This window comes from Astatotilapia calliptera, chromosome 11 (genome assembly GCF_964374335.1).
Source record: "Astatotilapia calliptera chromosome 11, fAstCal68.1, whole genome shotgun sequence".
In the NCBI taxonomy this organism is placed as follows: Eukaryota; Metazoa; Chordata; class Actinopteri; order Cichliformes; family Cichlidae; genus Astatotilapia; species Astatotilapia calliptera.
Genome location: NC_137432.1, coordinates 35741918 through 35769332, shown reverse-complemented (window position 1 = coordinate 35769332; position 27415 = coordinate 35741918). Strand labels below are relative to the sequence as shown.

The window sequence follows — 27415 nt, the reverse complement described above, 5'->3', positions numbered from 1 at the left end:
ATTTTATTGGCTAATTTATTTGTCTCTCTGATGATTCCACGCTAATATAATCTTTATAACTCTTTCCAAACGTGAAAGAGAATTGCCGGCAAATGAATTCACAACTTAAGCTGTCATCTAGATATATTGTGTCCTATTTGTTGTCTGGTGTGCAGAGGAGTGACAGGCTGTCCACGACCTCCAGTAAAGAGGAAAGCTTTGGTCTTTTTCTCGGGTTCACCATTATCTGTGTGACCCATCCCCTTAAAACACTCTGAAAGAGTGAAAGGTCCTGACTCTGCACTGAGCTCTAGCATAGATGTCAACCTTTGCTATTCAGCAGGCACGCTGATGCACCCTCACTGCAGGAAGAGGAAGCACAAACACGTGCATGCAGAAATAAACAGAAATACACGTGAAATCTAAAAATCTGATAAATAAGAAAAGAGGAAACTGCACATGCAAGTTATTGTTTTATACACTGATATTTGACTCTGTAGTGCACACACTTGATGAATCTCCTGCAGCTAGAGACAACCACAGGAACCTTGTTCTGGATGAGCTGTCAACAAAGAAGAGGAAAACAACTGTATAAAAGCCCCCGACCCCCACTCGCTCCCCACCCCTCTCCGCCACCTCACCCACGGAGTCCTTTCTCCCACTGACCAGTGTTGAGAATAGCCCCCTCACCCCTGTGACCCCCCCATTGGGCCCTTTCACTTAGTAACAATGGCTGCCAGGGGCCGTGTTATTTGAGGCACTAAAGAGCCGTCCCACCAGCCCGCCCCCAGGACAATGCCCTCCCTGCTGAGAGCTTTCTTCCCCACACCTCCCTAATGACAGGTTTCATCCTCTTTTGCACTGACCCGTGGGAGGGGCTGTGGCTCCCGGCTCAGCCCACTGCCTTTCTACCTGCTGACCCAATCCGCCAACAGGCCCGCCTCCTACTCAGTAATACACACATACAAACTTTCACTCTTATGCATTCACTGTTTGCATGCATGGAGCAGTATTACAGTAACCATATTTCAGAGGGGAAATGATTTTGACTAGATTTATTTAACACTTTTAGTTACTTTGTCCAAAGGTTCGCTATATCTCAAATCAGCCAGTTTTTTAGAACATTTTCAGCTCGACCATCTCTGACTTGAATAAAAAGTTTATGGTAAAAGGCTTGAAAATATAGAATGAGTCCTGTGAAATTTTAACTTCACACGTCAAATATATTCCAAAATGCATCTTTTTGAAAAATGATGAAAGACTGGAGTTTAAAATATGCAAATTCTTGCAGCAGTCATTCAGACAGTTAGCATACTCACTGCCTGATCCCTGCTTGGCTCTGGTTGTGTTAGGGGGTTAGGTGTTAGGATTAGGGGTTTAAGGTTAGCATCTTCAGTTGCACCATGTGGACACAGCAGTCCGGTTATGCAAAACTACTCACATTAGATGATCCTTTTTTTATTCCCCTTAATTGATTTGCCATATTATTATTATTTTTTCATAGCATTTTCTTAATTTTCTTGAGAATTTCACGTAAAAACGTATTCTGGGGTTTTTTTGTTTTGGTTTTCTACTTTTGTGAACTGTAACTATATAACATTCAGACATTGTTGCCAATTTTCTTTTGTAAAGTTTTTCTTTAGCACGAGCTAAAATATTTGAATTCAAAGGACAGGTTTTTTTTCATATTTTACCAAGCCAGTATTCAGACATGTTTTGATGTATCTGTCCCAAATTAAAGATCCTGATTCATTTTGATGTTGAAGATCAGTGAAAATTTCAGGAAGCTGACAGACAGATTGGTGCAGTCAAACTCTGTGCTGGTCTGTAGTGAAGAGAGAGCTGAGTGTGAAAGTGAAGCTGTCGATTTACCAGCTGAGCTACATTCCTATGCTAAGCCTTAGGGAGAAGGTAAAGAGCTTAATCATGTGTGAGGGTCTTAGAGTAAAGTCACTATAGCTCCACATCGAAAGGAGCCGTAGTTGGAGCACCTGAGCAGGATGTACCTGTTTGATAAGCTGAGGTGTTTCTAGCATGTAATGGAGGCCCTGGGGCAGGCCTGGGACCTGCTGGAGAAGTTATGTCTTTGGCTGGTGGTCTGCTTGTCTTTATTTCATTTACTTTTATACTGGGGTCAAAATGACCCAGATTGATTTTTTCATATAAATACAGCACACACCGTTTTGCTGAAAGTAAGTGATACAAAAATCAAAGGATGGTAAATAACCTTTTAAGAAATCATATGTATTGTACTTGGGATTAAAGTTGTAGTTTTAGTAAAGAAAAGTGAAGATTTTTAATTTTACAATACATGGAAATTAACTGTAATGTAATACAGTTATATTTGCTTCTTGCAATAAGTTATTCTTGGGGTCCGCAGGGACCTAACGTATGTAAAATTTATCAATCATTCTTCACACACAATCACATTCACGTCTGCATGAAACATGCACCAGAGATTATAACAACTGTAATGCTGATGTGCTAGGGAGCACTTGGGAGTGCACTTCATTCCCTCTCACCTCACACATGGTGCTGAGGGCTGCTGACAGATGAAACAAACCTCACCACCTTTACCTGTTTTGGAAAGGACTCCGTGCCTAAGGGGTCATGAAAAGTACTCAACATAATAACAGTCTTCCAACCTAAAATTCAGGCAAACGAAAACACCAGCGTTCAGCTGGACATTCTTCTGTGGCAGCTGCATTATTCTCTGTGACAGCATGTTAAAGGAAACCTTTAAGTCATCACTTGCCAATAGTCACTCAGCCTCAGTTAAGTTACTTGCCATTCATTATCTAAGCCTGATGCATTGCACATCTTTCCTCACAAGGGAAATCAGGCTTTCTGCTGTCATTGTGATGATGATGTATTGCTGCCATAGAAACAAAAGCATATTGGTTAGTTTACCAATTAAGTTTTTAAATTCTCAATTACTTAAAGCCAGTGAAAGGAGCTTTTCCAAGTTAATTAATGGTAGAGAAAGTTGTTTTGTTTTTTTGACGCAGTTACTTTAGAGGTCTCAAGAGGGAAACTTCCCCTCCTTCCTTCCCAGTCCCGGTGTATACTTCCTGGGAAGCCTGGTCTCAGGGCTTTAAGTCATGTTTCCATTTTAATCCTGAGTAATTATTTCCTTTCCTGAGTATTGTAGAGATTTGAAGAGACTGGTGAGCTCTACATGTGTAAATGTTTGCATTATATTCTTTAGACAAATGACACCTATAGTCTTTTAATCTGAAACTGAAAAATCAGTCAGGCTGTCTTTATGCCTTAATGTCCTTAATGAATTTGTACTTTATCTCAACAGAGATTTCTCAGAGTAAGGTGGTTTGGTTTGTAATGGTCAAAACCTCTGTAAGCTTCCATCCTCTTCCACTCATCATTAACAGGGTTGCAGAGGGGCTGGAGCCTATCTCAGCTATCATACAGTGAGACGCAGGGTAAACCCTGGACAGGTCACCGATCTTCGCAGGGCTACCACATAGACACAGACAACCATTCGCACCCACGTTCACACCTATGGGCAATTAAGAATCGCCAGCTAACCTAACCCCACTAAATGCATGTCTTTGGCCTGTGGGAGGAACCTGGAACCGACCAATCACCGAGCTGCCCTCTGTAAACAGCTATGGCAAAGGACAGGGTTGTGATAGTGGGAGTTTTCTACCTTCTGTTTCTATCCCACTTGTGGAGTGATTTTCGTGGAGTAATCTGATATTAATTACACTTTGTAAAATGCATCTGTAATTAACAACCAGCCCATGGAACATAAAAAGAAGAAAAATAACAGCCGTTACCTGTTATCCAGACAACATGCTGACACCAGGAGCCCAGAAAAGTTGGTTGTTCCACCTAGAGGCTTGTCTACACTGTCATGGAAATTCATATTTAGTTCACATAAACACATATTTAATTATCAAAGCTAGCAGTAGTTCTTCAGTTTATACTCATTTAATTTAATAATGTTTACCACAGAGCCTCGTCTCATAAGAATCTAAAAGCCTTTCTGTTTTATGGATCCATTTAAAGTTCAACAGTTACATCACAAAGCAACAACTCTGCTTCATTAATGGAAACTGCAGCATGTAATCATATTTTATCATTCCAATGTTAAGTGAAATGTAAAAGTTGTGCACACTTAATCTAAACAACTCATTAAGAAGTTATTTTATTTTTCAGTCTTCAGACAAATAGAAGTCTGAAGACTGGGGGGTGGGGGGGTCTCTCTGCTGCTGGTCGTTGAGGTGGAGAGAGAGTGAGAAAAGCAGGCACCGTGCAGGAGTGACATGAAGGCAACAGGGTGTGACAGGATAAGCAACCCGACTGCAGGGCACACAAGAAGGAATCTTCCTCACACAATGACACACCTACACACATATACTCAACATGTACATCAAAGGCACCACTTTGTAATAAGATAACCTAATTTACTCATTCTTTACAGATCAGGTATCAACCATAAAACACTGTGGGAAAATTATTTAGTATTTATTGTTTCTAGTATAGTTATGAACGTATGTAATCCATTAATCAATCATGCTTTCAGTGTGTACTTGTCCAGCTCGTCAGCCACTCCAAGGAGCCTGTAGGGTTGGATAATATAACCTCCAAATTATATAACAATATAACAATTTCAAGGAAATTTGCTGTATTTGATATTGCAGCTTGGAGGCAACAGCTTTTATTAGTGAAAACAAAATGAAAGGGACTTTCTATCCTTCTTTTCCAATGAGCTTCTGTCATTGTTGACAGACTAACTATTTCAGATTGTGGCCTCACTTGCCACAAAGTGCAGTAGCATTGTGGTGCAATCATAGTGACACAGCAGAAGCCAAATCTTTGTAGTGTTTTCCTTGTAAATTTCAAGTAAAAGTACAAAATAACTGCTTAAGCCTTCAGTCTAACATAAAAGTGACTTAACCATGCAATTCTTCAGGACCCTGCACAATATTGTCACATAAATAATAAAACTATAATTAATAATAATAAAATAATAATACTGAAATTGGGATTTTTTTTCTAGGGCTCTGCTTGTCGAGCACAAATATCACAGGCTCCACCAAAAGCTTCCTCCTCGGGTGAGTCATTTGTTTGCTTTCAGACCATCACCAGCTGCTCATATCTCCCACTGCATGCATGAAACAAGTATGTTGTCTCCACGTTTAGCGGAGACAGTTTTCTTGCATAATTTGAAAACATTCAAGATTCAAGATTCTTTATTCGTCACATGCATAGTTATACAAGTATAACACGCAGTGAAATGTAACCTGACACGCTCCTCGACTTGTGCAAAAGGGGGGAGAGAGGAAAAACATTATGTATTATATACATTAGGTGAATGTGCAGTAGTAGCATTGTGCTGGTTTGGAAGTTGTTGAAGCTGCTCCCATTTTTTGTTACCATCCGGACCTGATACAGCTCTCGCTGTCGGACATGCCTGGGTTTCTTGCTTTTGTCTTGGTATTAGGGATCATCAAGACATGGTACCCCTATGTAACTGACATCCTGATAAGGCACTTTAATGTTACTGCAGACAATATGACATTGCAAAGCCTTAACAGTGTTAATTACAACACAATGAGCCCAGTGTTTGCAACTTTAGTGACTCTTTGAAGGATAAATAAATTCTTAATTAATGCCAGTAAACTCACAGTTTCACCTGTAAAACATTTATGGGTTGCACTACCTCTGTAGCACTCTGTTGTGGCATCCAAGAGTCAGTTATCTATTGTTCTAAAACTTATCCAACAAGGGTCACAAGGCCAGGGTCTCTAACACAGCTGATAATGGACAGGTCACCAACCCATCACAGGCAAACAACACAGAGACAGACAAGCATTCGAGGCAACAAAATATGGACAAAAATGGAGGCGGCAGTGCATGCTAACACAATCTGGCTGGAGGAAGATGAGCCCCTAGATGAAGCCTGCATGCATGAGTATCTTATATATACAGATATATGAAAAAGAAGCTACATATATTTGAACAAGAAGCAGTTGTCTTGCCAGATAAAGAAAACTGAATACAACCAAAAGGAACATGATCTTATCAGTAATTTATTAAATGAAAATCAAATTTGTAAAACTCTTTCTGATTGCATATGGATGCACCAGTAGCTGCAAAGATGCTGTGATGAGACTGTTGGGGTTCTTGAATATTTTATTTACTCTAAGGTTGAAATTGCTGGTCATGTTGAACTGACACGTTGCTTGAAATCTCTGCCACTTGTATTTTAGCTCTATAACAGTGGAATTATTTATTAAAATAAATAATTGGAAATCTTTTTAAATACCCTGTCAGGCTCATTTGAATTTTTCTGAGGCTTTGGCCTTTAGATCACTGTCCAATAACTAAGATGAGGCCAGACTAAACATGTCACAGGTTTAAATAAAACAGATACCACCTGTCAATCACAAAGAATATCCGAGTCATTGGCACTTGAGTTGAAATGGTTGATTCTAATTAAATAGATTTAAAGCTGTGATAAATGTAGAGTTGTGACTGTCTTTTTATTAGTTGAAATATAAGTATATCAATATATCACCTTTATTAACAGACAGTAAGTAAATTCAACATTTGCTTCTTCAAACACTTTCTTCAACTTCACACATAACCACGGGGCCAACACCCACATACTTGTATAAAGCTGATTTTTTCACTTTACTTTAGACTACATTCCAGGACTGCCTACCTGGAGTATCTGTGCTCCAATAGATGCACCTGCTACACTTAAAGGCATTTCTGCATTAAAGGTCAGCTGGACAGCCTTCTCATGAGATACTCCTTTGTTCTATGTCCTGAAAATAGCTGCTGCTGATACAGCAAAGCACTTTAAACTGTGAAAGAAGGAAAGGACTTTATTAAAAACAACCTTGCCAAGGTTGTTTTGTACCACTAAATAGGTCCTTCAGGTAGTTTAACTTATGTAACATGGATTTTTCAGGACTCTGCTTGACTGGCACTACTGCCACATCAGTACAGCTACAAACGCACAAACCTCACTGCTTGTCCACAGATCCTCCCTGGGGGGTCACAGCGGCAAGGAGGGAGGGATTTCACGCTTGACCTTCCCCTCACAGCTTTGTGAGCCCCTTCACTCCCGCCTTGATTCTCTTGACCTACTTGGTCATCCTGGAGCAAGCCACTTATAATACCTACATCTCACCGAGCAGCACGCTCATCATCCCATCTGCAGGGCTCTTTGGCAGCGACATCTGACTGTGACTGATGCAAAAGTTTAGAGATAAAGGTTTAATCCCTTTGTGCCGAATATTGTACCGCTTACAGAATTCCGGGAAATGCATTGTTTCCTTTTTAATCCAAATCTCTAGGGATTTGTCATATGATTTCACATGTGGGGACAAGCTATAAAGCTCACATAAAATTAGATACAGAATGCTTCCTTTAAAAACACACCACCACTGGCAAAAAGCATAAAGATTGATATACCAATATCTATATGTATATATAGATATATATATACATATATAAAAATCATACAGATCCATTTCTTACCTTAGAAATGTTTAGACTGTTTCATCTGTGAAACAGTGGCAAGAAGCCATGGTTTGAAAAACAAACAAAGTTTTGCAATATATTCATCATGTTCTTTGTCTGCCTCTGATGATATGGTGTTAAGACTTCACTGATCACAGTGCAGGCTCTCTTTGTGCCAAGCTCTGGGGATTCCCCTCCTCTGCATCATCCTTTCTCACCCTCCCTCACCCCCTGCACACCCTTGGAGGAGGTGGATGGAGTGTCTTAGCACTCAGCAGCATCCAGAGCCCCCGATTTCCCCCCTGGCGAGCACCACTTAAGGCCTTCTGTCTCACACTGCAGCCGCACCAATAGTTGGAAAGCATTTTCTACTCAGATGAGCGCAAACAAAGACATGCATGTGCAGGAGCAAGGGAAGAGGGAGGAGGAGGCCGTTGGTATGTTTGGTAAACAGCGAGAAAGCCGAAGGGAGCGGCCACTCGGGAGGAGAGGAAGAGGGGAAGGGGAAATGGAGGAGAGGGAACGCGAGAAGGGGGACAGAAGGGGATCGTACGCTCAGGGAGTCGGAAGCCGGTAAAGAGTTGAGTAAAGGAAATTGCAGGGGTTTCCATGTCACAATCCACAGATGGGCTGATCACAAAGGAAGGGGACGGCACACCTGGTACTGAACAAACACATATGTATACACAGACACACAGCTGAAACTGTACATACTGCTTTATGTGGTGAGCAGCCATCCTTTTGTAGGAACAATGTAAATCCTCAGAGAGTAGAAAGTGTGCAACACCTTGAACTCCTTCATTCACATTCTCACTTTGGATTCGTAAAAGAATTGCCCGTGGCCTTGCTAACACTTCAGAGAAAGTGTGCCCCTATCTTAAGACACTCTTCAGGTCTTCAGTGTTGCCCTTCCTTTTTCTGTGGATATGGGGGTCAAACCCAAAGATGACAAAGTCCTCATATCAACACCCACACACTCCTATTTGACCCAACACTTCCCCCTGACCCTGTTGTTTTATTTGAACCCTAACAACTCTCCTAATTAAACCTCTTTCCTATTATTTTTCCGTCCTTTCCCCTGTAAAAGGCCCGGGTTTCAAAGTGCTAATAAAATAAACTGAAGGGGGCCCCATTTCTTTATTTGTATGTGTGTGAAGAGTCTGTGGGAGAAAAGGGCATGGAATAGAGGCGGGGGGAGAGAACTGGAAGGACAGAGGTTTTAGGTTCAGAGGGGGGTAAAAGAAACATAGGTCAAAGGAAACAAAGAAGCGCGAGACCCTGAGGTCAAGCTGCCTGGTGTCCACAGTCACCGGGCTGCCGTTGTTGCAGGGCAAATGGCCTCACTTGTATAATCGCTCAGATATGTTTTGTCCACGAGAGTAGGATAGAATATATCACGGAGCAGCTGACAGACGAACAATAGATCACGTTCTGTGGAAGTCCGACCAGAGCGTTCGCAGGTCCTTTGAGTTGGTGAATACATCTGGAAGAGCCAAGATTAACCCTGTGCTTGCTGGCCTTGCATATGGCTGACCCCTTTGACCTGAGCTGCAGCCTTAACAATATTGCTTATGGGATATTATAGAAGTTAAAGATACCCCATAGAGGGGGCATCCTTTTTAGACGTGATTGAAAAACTACAAAAGTGTTGCATGTTTTTAGGAGATTACAACAGCTGGCTGTTTTCAGTTGGAATCAAAATGGAAGCGTGAAAGGCACACCACTGGTTTTCTGAGGCTGCACTTAATCTGTACAGATCCTACTGCAAAACAGATTGTCAGAGGATGAAACAGCTTTGGAAATCTATTTCCAATGCAGTGGCATTAAATTTAGGGGGTTGTGTCCAATGCGATTTACTTTAGACCACAACCGACAACCTGAGTGAAGCAGATACCTTTTTTTATTTGTTTGTTTACTGCACAACTCCTTCTGAAAAACTTTTCAGGATAATTTACAATCACAAAGAGTGTCTAGGGAACATGCAGCAGAAGCTCAGGATGCATTCCCACCAGTGGAAAAACTTTGCCATGCCTGTTGTGGTCCTCTGGTCCTTGATGCTAACCTGCCGTTTCTGTCCTTCGACTTTGTTTTTTCTCTCCCTCTCTCTCCTGTCGGTATGCATTATGGGTTTATGCTGCCTTTCAGACACAGGATTTCCCTGCACTCCCTGCACAACTGACACACCTGAAAGCTGTTTGCAATCAAGTAACCTGTGTACAATTGGTCATTAACCTACCTGCTACTCAAGTCTAAAGAAATGCCTCGTTGTTGCTACTGTGATGGTGTTGTTTGACTTCTATGGTCCGTATGGGCTATGTTACTGGGTTTGCTTACCTTGATCTAACCTGGCTTACCTCTGTGAAGCCATGAGAACAAGAATCTGAAAGCAGGGTGCCAGTTTAGCTCATGGACTGAGCAGATAGCTATCTCCTTAGGCTGAAATGCAACAGTTTTAGTCCGGCCTGGAGCCCTTAGTTGTATGTCTTCCCCCATTCTCTATTCTTGCTCTCCACTACCACACCATCCAAAGATAAACTGAGAGTGTTTCAGTTGACCATCTGCTCCAAAATTACTGCCTTGCAATACCTGTTTATTCTCCATGCCTGCAATAAATCTGTTAAACTTTTATTTCAGTGTCTTGTGTCTGAGTCTAGATCTGAGCCTTGACAACTGCGCTGTCTGGGTAGAGTGTGCAGAAGGCAGGCAGGAAACATTAGACCCACTATCTATTTACTTAACAGTTACTTTGGCTATTCTCAAATGTGTGTCATTTTACATTACATGATTTTATACAGTGAAGATTCCAGTTAAAGATCATTTAATGTTGAGTCCAAAACTCTTGCTCTGATACACAACTCTGTCTGTCTAATGATAAAGTCTGCATTGCATGTGCATGTGTCCCCCTCCCAAGGCCAGAGTGAGAACCCCTGTAAAAATGAACATTTAATCATGATAGTACTGGCCAAAACAAGAATAAGCACCTGCTGGTTTATCTGGGATATCCAAATTGTGGATATCAGGTTTAAGACGTCCTGCTCCGCCTGCTGGCTATTATTTATGAATCTTACTCAGACTGTAGCTGATGGAGCCGAGATTGGATTTCAGCAAATGGGTTTCTTCTTTCACTGTCCACACAGACTTTTACCTGCAAGGCACGCTCAAAAAGAGCTTATTATGTGAGAAAACTGGCTTTTTGTTGAGTGAACCAGTGATGTTAACATAGGTTGCACTACCTCTGTAGCACTCTGTTGTGGCATCCAAGAGTCAGTTATCTATTGTTCTAAAACTTATCCAACAAGGGTCACAAGGCCAGGGTCTCTAACACAGCTGATAATGGACAGGTCACCAACCCATCACAGGCAAACAACACAGAGACAGACAAGCATTCGAGGCAACTTCCGTGCCAGTAATCCGCATATTTCTCTCATATTGGTTTCTCTTCATTTTCTCACAGTTAAATCCAGAATCAAATCTAATCGGACTGTTGGGGCTTCTCTGTATATAAAGTGCCTTGAGGTGACTGTTGCTTTGATTTGGCATTTTATAAATACAATTGAATCACATTGAATTAATTTACAGTGACCAACTAAGCCAGGGGTGGGCAACTCCAGGCAACTGCAGGTTTTAGATGTGTCCTTAAACCAACACAGCTGATTTAAATGGCTAAATTAGCTCCTCAACATGTCCTGAAGTTCTCCAGAGGCCTGGTAACGAACTAATCATGTGATTCAGGTGTGTTGACCCAAGGTGAGATCTAAAACCTGCAGGACACCGGCCCTCGGGGCCTGGAATTGCCCACCTCTGAACTAAGCTAACGTCCATGTCTTTGGATTGTGGAGGAAAACTATAGCTACCACTGTGCCAACCACTCAGTCAGTACTTACAGATATTGTCAACCAAAGCATTAGACTGACTGTCCAACAGACATCCCTACATACTCCTAACACTGCTAATGCATACGTCCATCATCGAAAACTAATGTGCAGCAGGTGCAGAGTGACACCAATGACCACAAGAGAAAACTCGATGCTGATCAGTTCCGTTTATGATATTTGGAGCTGAGCCATAAATGTGACCAGTGTCTGTTAACTCTCACTCTGATTTTATGATGATAAACTTATTGGAGTGGAGCTTTATGAGCACAGGTTTATGTGTCTTTCTGCAGCAAATATAAAAGCAGCTGTGTGAATATCATGAGCTTTGCTGGTCAGCTGAACGTTCTTACACACCGGCTGTCACTCAAATCCCACAAAATATTCTAAACACTGGTGTTTGAAAACATAAGCACCGAGTAATACCCAAAGGGAGAGGTGATAATATAATATGGTGATATGATATGATAATATGATAATAGCTTCAGGCTGTGCATGAGATATAAACATGATCATATAGAGTGTAGAGTACTCCAGGGGGTTAAGTGAATGCAACCCTCCTTGAGACATAGTGCTAAAAAATGGGGTGGGAAATAGAGGCAAAGAAAGTCTTGTGTCAGGGTTCAGTCATGAATACCTGGGAACCCCAGAGAGGCTGAGTGAAGAGGGAACACGGAGCATGTTCAGCTCAGCATTAAGGAGCACTCTTTAAAATGCTGAATGAAAGCTGATAAAGAGAGGTCAAAATAAGTTTATGAGGAGAATGCCACTTAAGGCAAGGAGCAGCTAGCCCAAGTGTGCAAACTGGGTCATGACTTGCACTGAGAATGATGTGATTGACAGCAAGTGAGGTGCAACAGGAATGAGACACAGGTTTGAAGTCTGTGAGCAGGGGTAGGAAGATCACAGATGTCGAGCAAAAAGGTTGAGGGAGAGCTGGGAGAGGGTAATGAGTGAGTCGCAAGAGAAGGCCTTGAAAGAGTCTTATCTGTGACCCATCTGTCTTGACATGCACACTCCTCTGGTTAGTGCCCTGGAGGGGAGGGAAGGGGAGCTGCATGCGTGTCAGTTACTGAGTGCACAAGGCTTAGGGCTAAGGCATTGGCCTGTGCACTCTGGCCCAAAAACTAGCCTAACCAGCTCCATGCTTTAACACCCCCAGGAAAAACTCCCGTGACTTACTGCTGTGATCATGTGATTGACTGAGCTCTACACTGGGAACTAAAAACAGAGTAAGGAAAAAGGGTGTCACACGTCAGTGAAGATAAAGATGTTACTTTCTTTCTCTTCTTCTCTCGCTTTTCTCTTCACCATAGCTGTCAGCTGATTTGTCACACATTTTGTTAGTCAAGCCCAGATGAATGACGAACCTTTTAATGTATTCTCAATCATCCAGGAAAGTAAATCTCCAAAAGTTGAATCCGTTCATCTGGACGTAGCGTTTTGTGGGAGAAACGTTTCGTCACTCATCCAAGTGACTTCTTCAGTCTCAGCTGACTGCAGGTTTCCCCAATCTTATAAACAGTACATTTGCATAATGACTGAAACCAGCCCACTGTTTATAAGATTGGGGAAACCTGCAGTCAGCTGAGACTGAAGAAGTCATTTGGATGAGTGACGAAACATTTCTCCCACAAAACGCTACGTCCAAATGAACGAATTCAACTTTTGGAGATGAACCTTTTAATTCATGGAAAAGCGTGATTTTTGAAATGAGTTCAACCAAAGACTTTATATAAATGTTATTTAATCTTAAGGCGCTTTAAACCTACATTCTTCTCAGTTAGCAACATTAATGGGTTTGTGAGACAAGTTAGTCTCCATGGTAACTTTTTTTTAATAAACAGGAGCGGATTATGTTCCGTTTTGTTTTAAAATCAGCCGGGTCAACCATGACTTCGTTTTTTTTCCCAATATGTACATATACAACCTCCTGCTGGGGGAAAATGTTTTATATGTTCAAGTTGAGCCATACCTCACAAATGTCACAAATTAAGTGTTTTTTATTGATTTCCTTTTTTAAATAAATGTAAAGTTACAAAGCAATTTCCATGTTTCCCTTATTAGGTTGTGAAACAATAACCTTTAATATTTAAATGTAACCAGTTTAAAGTTTCAGAGTTGTAACGAGCAGCTGTCACCACTTAGAGCACACTCAATGTTAAAATAGTTAACTGCAATTAAAGTGTTTGGAGGTTTTTTACCGTTCTGTGCGCTAAAACACCAGATTAGTAATTTTCTGCTGCGTTGATCTCTTCTCATATTTGCAACAGTGTTGCATTTTATTGTTACATTCTCTGTGGTCTTCGTATATTTCATCATAATTGCAGATAATGTCACTGATCAGAGTAGGCAAAACTCACACCCCTTTTTATGTGAACACGCACACAGCCTGAAATAGAAAGCCTGGGTTCAAAGACAAAGTCAATAACCACCAACATGAAACTTGTGACTTGGGTTTTAGGTTTTGTCAACCACGATAGACTAAAGGAGAGTCTGCTTTGTTGAACTTTGTTGGTAGTACATCCCTCCTTCTATGACTTCAGTAAACATTTTTCTGATGAGTTTATGGTCTCAATCATTATTTTGAAGTCGTACTGAATAGACCACATAATGTTTATTTTGTACATTACTGCTCCCATTAAAGTAAAAAAGAGTATTAAACAGGCTTTAATTTAGGGTGGGTTATCTTGTGAAGTGAAGAGTGTGCAGTGTGCTCAGTTTCTCAGTCAGATTCACATCTGTAGTTTCCAAGCCACCAGCAAAGCAACGGAAAACCGCTCAGCTCTCAAATGCAAGACAGGACATTGTTAATCCATGGGTAATGTCACAATTGCTACATGCATCTCTTATATACAGTCTGTGATTAAATAGCAATTATCGAAAATCATTGAAAACTGGGACTTTTAACTCATGAAAGTGGAATGAGCATCTATGAGGTGACGTTCTAAAATATAAATAAAAGTTTAATTTCTTCTCATTATTAAGTTTAAGAGTTACAATCACCAACCTATTTCCTGAGACACTAAAGATTATTTTACACTGAAAATTTTCTTCAGGAAACTAAATTTCATCTGTTACTTTCAGTTATTTATTCTTTTTTGATTGGATTATTTTATACTTATTTATATTAGATAACTAATATTTTTAGTTATCTAATATAAATAATCGCCATCTGTAGCCAACTAGTAACACTTCTCTCTATTGTAACATAAAATGTGGTTTTGCTTATGTACATGAGCGCTTTAATGACTTTATCTCATTCATCTAGTAAATTACATGTAACTTTTGGCACAGTCTTAAACATTTGGCAATAATGAAGGTGCACAAATGGCAGTGAGTGCTTGTACAATAAAAGGATGGGGGGGGGGAGCGGGTTGTTTCTCGAAATCACATTTAACACTTCAGCTGTGATTAGGAAGCAGTTCATTCAGCAAACCTTGTACCTATCAGCACAAGTTGTTTTGCATCTAGTCCAACCTCCTAAGTTGTTTGCTTTTACTTGCATGTACAGCACACCTGGGAGATTTACCATAATGAATACCTGATGTGGTGAAGCAGTTAATTCCGCCTATAAAATAACTCCCTTCCTCCTTCCTGTGGGCCCCGGCTGTTGTTTATCAAACGAGGTAATGTGCTGTCATGTGACCCCTCCTCCCTCCCAGCAACCCACCTGTGTAGACTTTTCTCTTAATCCTCCTCCACCCCCCAAATCTTTTTTTTTTCTGCGCTTTGAATACTTAGACTACCGAGTGTAACTAATTCTCCCACACAAGGATATTGTCTTCTCCCTATCTCTGCTTTTGTCCTTTCCTTTCAAGGCAGCTATTCACTGATTTCATTAGTCAGCGGTGTGGTGTGAGAGAGTTGGTGAGGGTGGGGGCTTTCCAATTAAAAAGCCTTAATAGCCTATTACCATCACCTTTAGTTCAACTCTTTTTTTTCTTTTTTACAACATGAAACAAGCTAAAGATTAATCACCAGCAGAGGAGCGCGGGAGCTCATAAAAGTAATTCGGTAATTATTAAATTGTAAGTAGGACTGATCATTTTGAGACCTTTTTGCTAATATTGAGTCTGTGATATAGAATTGTTCCAATTAACACCAAAGACTAAAGGACCAAACTGGGTGCTTTTGTTGAGCTATTGGTACTGTGCAGTACACCAGGTTTGGCATTAAAGGTAGTAAATGTAATGAGTGTTGTTCTTAGAGGGGTTTAAATGAAATGTGTTTAACAGGCGACTCTTCCTCCACACATGCTGCACAGATCCTGCAGCTGCCCAGGGGGCCAAAAGAAGACGCCAGTCCCTCGAGACAGACAAACCACCCTTTCTCAGACACCCATTTGTCGTACCCACCCCACCTCCCCCCTCTCTGTCCCTACCGATGGATGACCCTGCGGCCAGCCAGGGTCAGCTGCGCAAAGGGAGCCCCCTGCACTCCGGCCCTCGGTCCGGAGCCGCAGCGTAAATCAGGGACTGTTCATCGCGGGAACCCTGCCCTGCCCGGGGTCCCAGCCCAGGCTGGCACCATCTGTCCCAGGCCTCTGACGCAGAAACAGAACTGCCAAGGTGGGTTCCCACTGACCTGGTGCACCCCCCAGGCCATGCAGGCCAGATCTGAGACCGGAGACAGATCCATCACTGCTGGAGTCTGGAGATGATGGAAGAGGCATGGTATACATCTAGTGAACAGTAGTTCTGTGTGAGAATGAGCTGATACAAGGGAAGAATGAACCCCATTTTCAACAATAACAGAAATTCCTTATGGTAAACTATAGTCAGTTACATCATAAAAACCATAGCTTTACAGTGAATTTCTGATAGACGAGTACCTGCAGAAATTAATACATAAAATACACCTTGCATATATTTAGCGAAGTTGGTGTTTAACTGGCGTTTTATAACTAATAGAATAAAACACTGCTCATAAAAGTACGTCTTTACATTAACTTGGCACATCCAAACATCAATCAAGCCCTTTCATAAACTCTAGCCACTCAGCAGCCACCCTGAAACATCTCCTATTACTTATTTTGAAGCATTTAATAATTAACTTTAATTTTAAAGGCGAAAAGGACATAAAAAGAACAGCTGTGGAATAACTGGCTAAAAATAAAAACTGTTTTAATTGTTTTATTTGGATCAAAAGAAAAAAAGACATTTCTCAGTTGGAAGTTACAGGATCCTTTGAGTTACATGTCTCTTTCTTTTGATGTCTCTACTTCAGCATTTTTAAAAATGTGGGAAAAATACTAGACTATCCTAATAAGTCTTTAGACCAAATGTGCCAAGCTGACTGTAAAGATTAAATACAGTAAGAAAGAAAAAACAAACAAAAATAAGAACATGTAAAAAGAAAAAACTTTTTAAACTGAAGTAATGAACGCTCACTCTCACTGAACTGTCACCTTCCAAACAACCATGAGTGGAGTCTCCATCTGACTGGACGCTAATTGTACTGCTACAGGCAACTCTTAAATTTTATTTTCCTAGCTGAGCTAGTTGACCCAATTATTTAATGAACAGCCATTTCAGTGAAAGCTAAATTACTGATCTCTGGATACACTTAGAACTGCACCTCTGGCCAAAACAGTGACCGAGCAACCCTATTATTTTCCCGTATAACTGCCACGGCTGAATAGGTGATGTACTAGAAGCGCATGTAAAACAGTCCAACCTTTTAAGTGCAAAACAAGTCCCTGCACTCCACCTCATCATCCTTGATGTCTTTTCCCTCTCCATCCATAACAGCACCTGGAATTGTGACCAATAAATCACGTCAGCAGAGACAGTCTGCAGGTCCCGGGGCCTTGCAGCCCAACGTACGGCTTTCTCTCACAGCCCCAGCTTCATTTCTTGCACCCTTAGGTCTGACTCTAATGGGCAAGAAGGGGTCATAAAGTGGTTGTTTCTGTTTTTCCTTTTTCCAAACCAGTGACACCAGTTGTTCACCTTCCTCACCGAAGCCTTTTGTGCGGCCTGACAGGCTGTCAATTCCAGGCAGGGGATGATTGTAGAAGATGACACGCATTACCTTGAGGTGACATCACATTCCACCAAAGGCCTGAGTTCAGCAACTTGTCTTGAGCTAACAATAACTTTGAACAGTTTTGCAGCACAGCGTTTAACGCTTGCTTTGGCTGGGTGATATCTGCTTGGCATTGCTGCTTTTGTCCTACACGTAATCTGAACAAAACTCAAATGAATCTTTCAGTTGAATGAAACCTTATGTTGAGTCAGACTCCCTCCAGTTATTTTTCTTGTCTTATCTCCTTCGCAGGCGTGAGAGGTGATTTTTGGCCATCATCAGGGTTGAGGACAGGACAGGAAGACCTTTACAGTGACACGACTCAAAAATAGACGCCCACCCACATACAGCGCACGCAAACTGACTGTAAAGTATGCATCATCCTGAGAACAAGCAGAAACTCCATTTTGTACTTTTTGTGTAAAAGTTCAATGTGAAACTCTGAGAACAAAAATACATGAATTATAATTCAAAATACATCTAATTTACAAATTAGCAATAAAATACTTCTATTTAAATAAACACATTTTTGTCTTAAAGTGTATTTTGTTGATAAGCTTCTCTTAGCTTAGTCCTGGGATTTGAGCATTATACCAGTTTGTGTTTTTAATATCACTACATGCATAATCATAAGGAGAAAATTAAAAAGCAGCACAATAACTGATATCCAACACTAGGTCAACGTTTTTGTTTTGTTTTTTGATTTAGCCATTCAAATAATCCGATTTGTTCACACATACTGCCCTCTAGTGTTGAAACTGCAACACTGCCGTCATCTCCCTGAACACCAGCAGCATCTCATGAGTTCATTTTATGTCCACAGCATTTAGACAATAACTTTTTTTCTTCTGTAACTGAACTGCAGACTTTGAGGTTTAATTAAAGCGCTTTAACAAAAGTTTTGAACTAACTACTTTAGAATTGCAGACAGTTTTACACACAGGCCCCATTTTCAGAGGCTAAAATGAACATATGTTTGAAACACTTGGTTGCATTTAATACTTGGACGAACAACCTTCCTGCATTCAGTTTTGCATTTAATAACTGAAAACATGTTCTGGTGGGCAGAGATCCCATCTTTGCTTTAAGTAATTCTTGATTTGCTTTTGCAGTTCGCTTCATTATACAGTTGCACGGTGAAGCTCTATCCAACTGGTTTTGCAGCATTTTGCTGAATCTGAGCAGAGTAAAGCCCCAAACTCTTCACAGTTCATCCTGCCAGAACTGCTGCTAAGAAGCACCTGATATATCTACCGTTTGCTTGAAGGTGCACAGACAACCCTGACTTCACCCCATCTCTTACTGGGGTTTCAGATGTTGAGCCTTCCAACACAAAGAAAATCTGCCTTTTTGTACCCACTTTGTAGTATACCACTGTGGAAAACTGTAACTTAATGGTTGAGCAAACACAGAAGACCTGTTTCTTCAGACTTAATAGTAAGAAACACTAAACTGCACTCACGTATTATCCCCAATACTCAATACCCAATACCTACTCGAATAACTTCATTCAAACTTTTAATTATCAAGTCTCACAAATGGAACTTTTTATTGCCACTCACAGCAATGCAAGCATTGCTTTATTCTAAGAGGTGACTAAGTAAATGCAAGTATACAGGCAAATAGGGGCTTTCCTGAAATTTAGATTTCAGGAAAATCACTAAATGCTATGAGCACAAATCAAACAAAAATAAAACCATACAGTAGCTTAAAGAAGAAGAGTGCATCCCTGTATTGTATTCATGCAGCACCTGGATGATAAAAACACCTGTGACCATCTAAAATCATATAATTTATATGCAGTTTTATAACAACAGAACCATTCAAACCAAATTTTGCATTATTAATGAATTAAAAAAAAGATTTAGAAATAAGACCACAACAAAATGATCTCCAAATAAAAGAGGAAATGCTGCTCTTTATACTTGTCAAGTATTTTCCTGTAGTCTTCACATTTCAGTCCCTCAGCACAGTGAAACTACTTCACAGTCCAACACTTCATTCTCGCCCAGCCTTTAACTTCTCCTCCACTGTGTGATCACCTTTCGAACCTCCCATGCAGGGCGGACTCTTAGCCACGGTAGGGTTACTTTGCCACTGCTCAGGAGTCTTTGCTTGGATCGCCAGTGCATGAACACAGCTACTTAACTCCTCCTTCAAAGCTTCGTTAACCAGACGGTGACGCTGAATCAGCGGCAGGCCCTCAAATTTGGAGCTGACAACAAGGACACGGAAATGGGATTCCGAACCGGGGGGCACAGCGTGCATGTGGCTTTCATTTTGGACTTCTAAGTGGTCTGGCTTCAGCGCGTCGGTCAGTTTGGTTGTGATAGCCCTTTGAACGGGCCGGCTGGGGTCTGGGTCCATATGTGGTCTGAAGTGGGCAAAGGGACGGGTTAAAGCAGGATGGGAGGATACGGGCCGAGCACAGCGGAGGACGCTGGGAAGCATCAAGCTGTAGCAGTTGACCAACTAGGAAGGCATAAAAACATGTGACATGTAAGGTAATGTGACATACTTGTGTTCAGGACAACATCTGGAGAATCAAGTAAAGACATGTTCAGGGCTTCAGCTGGGGTGAAAAAGCAGTTTTAGTCGATGCCCATTACATGATAAAAGCAATAAACAGATATCTTCTTCTGTTGAGGCACAAATTATCTCTGAAAAAGAATTAGGGTATTGTGTCTTTATCATGTCTGGGTTAGGATGCTTTTGATTCACCATATAACAGGAAAATATCTGTTAGCTTGGTGAGGAGGCTCTTATTTAGCCACTGTGCTGCCGTGAGAGCAGCTTCAGCGCCAAAACCGACTTCATGCAGTCAGTCATTCATGCATGGATTAAAATGACACATGCGCATTTAATTTTTACAGACTGCATTACCCTGGCAACTTAATAAAGACCTCACAGCTCTCCCATTGTCCCTTTTACAAAGGTACACCGACCGAAAGGACGGTTGTGTAACTGTTTGCTTGGTGGCATGAAGTCGTTGCTTGCTAGCTTGAGATTTCCAGCTTTCATAGTAAAAACTGAGAGAAGGAAGCTGTGTTTACACCGAACATTTTCACACAAGACACGCACACTCTGTCTTTAATATTATAACTATAATAATTGACAAGATAATAATTAACCAAAGTAAATTTGGCTACTAACCTTCCAGCAAAGTATGCTCAGTGCTGCTGCTGTCTCGTTGTTCTACTTGGCTTTGGATGTTGACAACCAGCGTGTTACTGCCACCTGCTGGGCTGGAGTAAATACACAACACCCCCAAATGCAAATCTGCGGCAGGAAATGGGAAGTTCCTGTTTCACGAAGGTTTTCTACACACAGCAAACTACTTCATTTTATATTTCATCTCTAGACTCTCTTAAAAAGTCTGTCTCTCTTAAAAAGAAAAATGTTGTCATTCCATAATTGATAAGACTTTTCAATAAAATAACTAAAATTACCTTCTGCCTACCATTGATTTCATATTTCTAAAATAAATAAGCTTTTACCAATATTTTTCTGTATACTGAATAAGGGTGTATCATCTCCCGCTTCGCCCCCCTCTGCTGTTACATTGTCGCCGTTTTCTTCTTCTTTGAATGGTATTATTACCCTTATTTCCAATTTCATTTGTTCTGCTTCTTCTTGAGTTTGAGCATACTGGATGCATCGCTAGTATATTGTTGCCATTTATTGTTTCCACACCCACTCCATTTTTAATGCATTTATATTTATAGTTTATTAAACAGCCCACAGTCATGTAGACGTTCCATAAGTTTCTGTAATCAAATTTGTCCAGGTTAAGCATGGTGTGAAGAGTAGCATCAGGGCTCCAGCTGCCAGGCATTTTTAAAAAGCACTCTGAGGAGAGTCATTTTCACGATTGAGTCTCTCTGAGTCGTCTCACTCACACTTATTATCAGGATTTTGCCAGTAAGATGAACCCACCCCTAAGCCCATATTAACAAAGTCTTAGCCTATCTTGGATAAATAAGTCTTCTTGTGCAGGCTGTATTCTTCGTCTTTGGATTTCTTGTATGCTGGCAAACATATAAACAAACATACAAGAAATCAAACTAGTATGTTTGCACATGCATTGGACACCAGGTGGTTCAAGGATTATGATGATTATGTGAATCATCTAAACCTAAGTAAATGTGTAGGGTTGCTTAAGCAACCAGTGTAACCAACCATGTTGTCCATTACCTTCATCAAAACACCCAATAAGAGAATATCTTCTGGAATACTCTTTCCCTCAAATAACACATCACCCTGCATTATGTTTTCCTGTTTCAGGCAGTGCATCTGACTGAGTACACCCTTGCTAATGCAGATTTCCACCCTGTTTTGTCATCAGAACTGCCTTAATTCTTTGTGGCACAGGTTCAACAATGTGTGGAAACATTCCTCCAAGATTCAGATGTATATTGACCTGACAGTATCACACAGTTGCTGCAGAGTTGTCACTCTCTTCATCCATGATTTGAATCTCCTGTCCTACCACATGGAACAGGGTGAATCAATGCTTTTATATTGTTTACTCTAAATTCTGACACACGCTGGAGGAAATATAAGGTGAAATCATCAGTCCATAATGCCATCCGAAATGTTGCAGAAGAAACTGAGGCTCATCAGACCAAGCAATGTTTTTGAGGTTTTTTTGTTTGTTTTTTCAACATAGTCTCAGGTTCCTGGTCTTAGCTGGTTTAGCAGGAATGAAACCCAGTGTCGTCTTCTGCTGCTGCTGTAGCACATCTGCTTCCAGGTACAATGTATTGTGTGTTTAGAGATGCTCTTCTGCATAGTTTGCTTTTAACAAGTAGTAATCTGAGTTATTCTGCCCTTCTTATCACCTCACAGCATTCCGACCATTCCTGTCTGACCAAAGAACTGCTGCTCACTGGGTATTTTTCTCTTCTTTTGACCTTTGTCTGTAAATCCTAGAGATGGCTGTGACGGGGAAAATCCCAGTAGACAATCAGTTTCTGAGACACTCAGACAGCCTGTCTGACAACCAACAGCTGTATTAAGTAAGTGTCACTTACCTTTCTTCCCCATTCTGATGTTCAGCCTGAAATTCAGCAGGTAATCTTGTCTACATACTTTCAGTCGCTGCCATCTGATTGGTCTATTAGATATTTGTGGCAATGAGTGGATGAACAATAGTACCTAGGGCGAGTGAATATCCCATTATACTTAATGGTAATATAAAAAACAAAATAATTCTTTTAATTTGTTTATTCATCATGATTCTTTGTTATCCATTGTGATTCCAAAGGGTCACAGAAAAATGTAAACCCAAAAATCAACAATGAGAAAATATAAGAAAAAAAAATCTCACACACCTTTAAACAGAAATGATGCCGCCATATTTACTCTAATTATGATTTATAACTGGTATTTAACATTGATGTATTTACTTGTGTTTCATTCTCATTTACAAAATACATAAAATCAAAGACAACATACAGTATTGTTCATTTACACTGCTTTTTTTTTTTTTACAGCTTTTTGTTTTTTAATATTTATGATACCACAGTTTCTAAACTTACAATCAACTACAGTTTCTACAGCACAGTACAGTGACAAGGGTGATAAATTCTTCCTTACATTTAATTAATGGCAATGCAATTTTATTGACAAAGGCGTCAAGACTTAGGGTAGCTTCAGAGAGTACACACAAATGTCAGCTGTTTATTTCTGTGTCATTATTGAGCCAACAACCAGCATTTCCGTGGACAAGGCCAGCGTATAGCTAATGTGCTCCGATTCCCAATAACTTCAAAGGAGAGAATAAAAGACAAATATCCAAACACTTATTGCTTTGATAACTTTTTGCACTCACAATTGACTGTTGCTCAGGCCACACGTTAATTATAGAAAAAACCCTGTAACATAAGCTAGGATATGTATCTACAAGAGACAATCTTGACGTGAACCGAGTCACCGAGACATGTTAGCGTCTTGACAGTGTACCATGCTAAACAAATACAACGATTATCTTGACATCCTTGCTCTTAATTTCATGGGTGATACAGGACGATATACAGAGAATTGAACTGCTAACGCTTGGCATTTATATTTATGCTGTGAATGTGCGTTTGTGTATCAGTGTGCTCTTAAGGGAGGATCTGGCTAATTTTATTTTCAGGCTCGCTGGCCGTTTGGGCTTCTAAAGATGTTATTTGTTGCAGATTTCCAACAAGAACATCTGAACCCTTAAAGTCAGATTTGTTAAGAGTCGTGAAAAGATGAAAAGTCCAGATGTTCTTGTTTCATGTGACGGGTGGCAAAGACTGACTGCAACATTGGTTTGAAAGGCTTATCTTATTAGTTACATTAGTTATTTTTATTTACATATCTTCATATGTATAACAGAGAATTAATGGTATCATATGTAAACTCAGGGCATAGGAAATATTTGGCAATAATTAATGAGAGGTGGTCTCATGGCACACTCATAGATGAGGGGTCCGATGTCAGATTTGGATCAGAGTGAGACGGGAAAATGTATAAAGGGCAGGTCACTGTCCTGGTGGAGGGGGGGGGTTTGCGTGAGCACCTCATGTTCACAATTACAAAATTGTCATTTGGTAGATTTTGGTCATTGTGCTCTTGCTAAACCTTGTCTTTCACTTCACTTTCTAGCAAGGCCACATCCAGATGTGTCGAGAAGGAATCGAGGGATTCTCCACTGTGCCTTTATGACAGTGTTCATTTAGTGCAATGGTTTGTCTGTTGTTTTCGACTGTCTCGAGTCTACGTATGGCTGCTATCCTAAGAAAATGGCAGTCTGGAGAAAAGGATTGTATTCTTGTTAATCTGGCATGTCGATGATTGTTTTTCTTAAACATTGCAAATGTGAACACATCATAATCATTTTGCGGATCAGGGGAATGTGGCAATATTTTCTGTGCTGTTGTATGTGTGGAATTTATGACAGTCAGCCCTTGGCAGTGAGTTCTCTATGATGAATTTCATGTTATATCTGGATACCTTTCAACCATACAGCAGACTTAAACACAATGTCCAAAATTCACACTCTCATCAGCATAACAATCCCCTTGAAATGCAGTAAATCCTGTAACAGGCCTAAAGAACATACAAGCCCCAAAATAAGTTGATTAAGATGAATAACTCTCGTGCGATCACATGTCCTTTACTTTGCCTGAAGTACTTTACAACAGCTCAAATATTTACTCTCCAACTGTTGAACTGTATTTTTTCTTGTTTCAAGAGCAAAAGACAGATTAAGGGACAGTTTTTTTGTTCTCTGACCTAAAGTGCTATTGTTCCACCTTGCTTCGGTGTAAGCTGTGGAAAGCATCGTTCCCTCTCCTGAATCTAAGAGAATCAGATGACACTTGCGTTGGCGTGCACCAAGTGCCCAAAAATCAACAATAGCATCTTTACAGAAATCATGACCTAGCTACTCAGTATTTTCAGGTGGCAGCACAGTGGCTCAGTGGTTAGTGTTTCTGCCTCACACCTGTAGGCTCTCAAACCTACAGAGGACTGTGCTGGAACCCTGGGCGTGTCCAGGTTAAAGCTGCTGACTGTGGTCCACGACAGGCTTACAAATGAGATGTTGCAATATTTTCCTGTTTCTTTTGTTTGGTTTGGTTTTTCTATTGAACTACACCAGCCAGTGGTATTACTCAGCATCGCTCTTCATCTACACATGACGAGAAGCTCATGATATGCAAATGACAGAGTGACAGGATATAAATACTGCTGCCATGTTAGCTCGCTGCAAACTTCTTTTGGTGGGGAGGTGGAGACAATGGAGAGAAAATTATTTATGTGTAACATTATTCAAATCGAGGTTTGTGGAGTTTGGGTGAAAAAAACATGCAAATCTGATTTGGTTTGAACTGTCCTTTAATCATGTCCAGTACTGTATGTTATCGTGCCTTGTTAGTTATCTACTGTATATTAGATAGGTTACTCCACATCCATCCACAAATCAAAGTTGCATTTGTGAAATGGTAGAAGACAAAATAAATAAATAAAAACAAAATATTCAATATTGCACAGAGGTTCAATATTGCACCAAGAAGCACACTCACATTAATGAAAACATTCAGCTCAAACAGATAAAGGTATTTAGGTCAGCTTACACATCTAACACAATCTATGGCTGCATCTAAAACATTAGCTTGTGGGGTAACATTTAAAAAACTTTCTATTATCTTCTTCTTTTTTTTCATGTGTAATAACCAGATTAAATCTGTGGCATGTGCTTTAAGAACAGTTCAGAAGTATTGGATCCCTACATCAGAATAAAAGCACTGTGCTGTCTTTTATGGATAAAAAATATCAAAATACAACTTAATTCAGAGTAATTGATGGGCAGATGCAACATGTGCTGCTTACATGTTGTACTCTCAGTTTTCATAACGTTACATACATACGTTGTGACATGCAGAACACCCTCCAAAGCATACAAGAGACAAACATACTGTAAGTCTGGGAGAAAGAGTACTAAAAAGGCATTTCTCACAAAGGGATATACAGAGTGGCTGGAAACGATGATTGAGTGTGAGATTCTAAACATTTTCTTCAAGTCAGGAAAATGTTAGGGGCACTCACAATGACAAGTGGTTGTGCTTTACATGTACATTTCAACAGATATCTTCACCTTTGTGATTTAAATGGGTTTCATGGTAGAATGCAGTTTTCCCTTTGAGTGGGAAATGTGTATGTATGATCTTATGGCTGCTTGGAGGTGAGCGGTGTTTCACTATAGCAATGCAATAAAGGGAGAGAGGAGCTCAATGGAGCTCCTTATCGCAACAAAAGCAAACCTGGAATGTTCTATTATCTAAAAAAATGGCAGTTAGTCTGTACACCAACACAAGACCTCAGGAGATAAAGAATGACGACAGATCTTTGTTAAGGAGGAAGCCAAGAGAAGAGTGTCTTGGTTTTACCTCGCAAAGTCAAAAATGCTTCAAATCAAGGCAGAAAATGTTGCATTTTTGAGTCAGTGTCCAACAATGGTAAAGCACTCAAGACTGGAAAGGTGAGTTGGATTTGCTCGGAAGAATGGAGGTGACTACAGAGAATTCTGCAACAATGGCTAGTGGTCATTTCTATGAGTCTATTTGCATGGCTCATCATCAAGAGTCCCCATCCCTGACCTCCAACCCCAGAGGAATGTATTTACAGTGTGGGAGACAGACTCTAATAACTAAATATGTCATTAACTATGTTTCTGGTGTTTTCATCTTTTCCAATTTAGAGTAACAATGAGGCACAGGCAGCAGATTTTACTTTAGCTTTTTCTTTTTTACAGCTCTTTGTGGAATGGAGTTGTACCAATCAAATAATTACTAATATTTACCTGCATTACAATTTACTCTTGTAGATGGGGAGAGGTTAGAGTGCAGGATTTGGAGGGCTCTTGAGCTATTCGTTCACAGTGTGGCAAAAACTCTTCTGCCCTCTGGAAAGTTGTTGGTGCCACATTATTGCAGCACCTGGCCCCGCGTCTCAGGTAGTTTGAGGGCCAGAAAACTGCCTGCTGCCAGTGCACCTGAGGCAAACAGGATGGGTACAGCCTTGGTTATGCCAACGAACGAAGTGAAGATGCTTATGCCTAACACCGCCGCTAATTTACAGAGGGCGTTGAGGAAGCCAAATGCTGTGGTTCTGAGAAAAGAAAGATAAGAAGCACAGAGTCACTTCGGTGCCTGAGCATGTTTAAAGTAAACCAGCAGAGAAAACAGTTGCTTGAGTTACCACAGGGTGGTGCTAGAGCTCCTAAAAATCAACAGCGTTTGGCACGCTACTAAAGGTAGTGCTCCTCTTTGATGAGTCTGACAACACAGGTGCTCTTACTTTATATTACTTTCAATATATATATATTATACTACAAGTTATAAATATAAAGTGGAACCCAGAGAAGCTCCTTTTAAAACCATTATTTGGAATCAAGAAAACCCAGAATCCCACAATGTCATCCATCCCTGCAAGCCAACCAATCATAAAGGGGCATCTGTTATGACATAACTTAACACGTCACAGCCTTTATGGTGTCAGGGAGA

General features: G+C 40.5%; 1 protein-coding gene, 1 long non-coding RNA gene and 1 other non-coding gene across 3 annotated transcripts in view; 1 reads left to right on the top strand and 2 right to left on the bottom strand.

Moving 5' to 3' along the window:
• Positions 1-8934: 8934 nt before the first annotated feature.
• Positions 8935-26788, top strand: LOC145431968 (uncharacterized). Its single transcript, XR_013912303.1, has 4 exons — positions 8935-8949; positions 15616-15919; positions 17286-19882; positions 22048-26788. It is a non-coding gene; the product is annotated as an uncharacterized LOC145431968 (long non-coding RNA).
• LOC113032032 (uncharacterized) lies at positions 18901-20821 on the bottom strand. Its single transcript, XR_013912302.1, has 2 exons — positions 20532-20821; positions 18901-19850 (listed from the first exon to the last, which is right to left on the bottom strand). It is a non-coding gene; the product is annotated as an uncharacterized LOC113032032 (transcript).
• Positions 22590-27415, bottom strand: part of sv2a (synaptic vesicle glycoprotein 2A) — a 47859-nt gene continuing 43033 nt past the window's right edge. Inside the window, exon 13 of the mRNA XM_026184331.2 lies at positions 22590-27020. Coding sequence (XP_026040116.1) covers positions 26837-27020 — 184 coding nt within the window. The 3' untranslated portion in view covers positions 22590-26836. The remainder of the gene's footprint in view (positions 27021-27415) is intronic.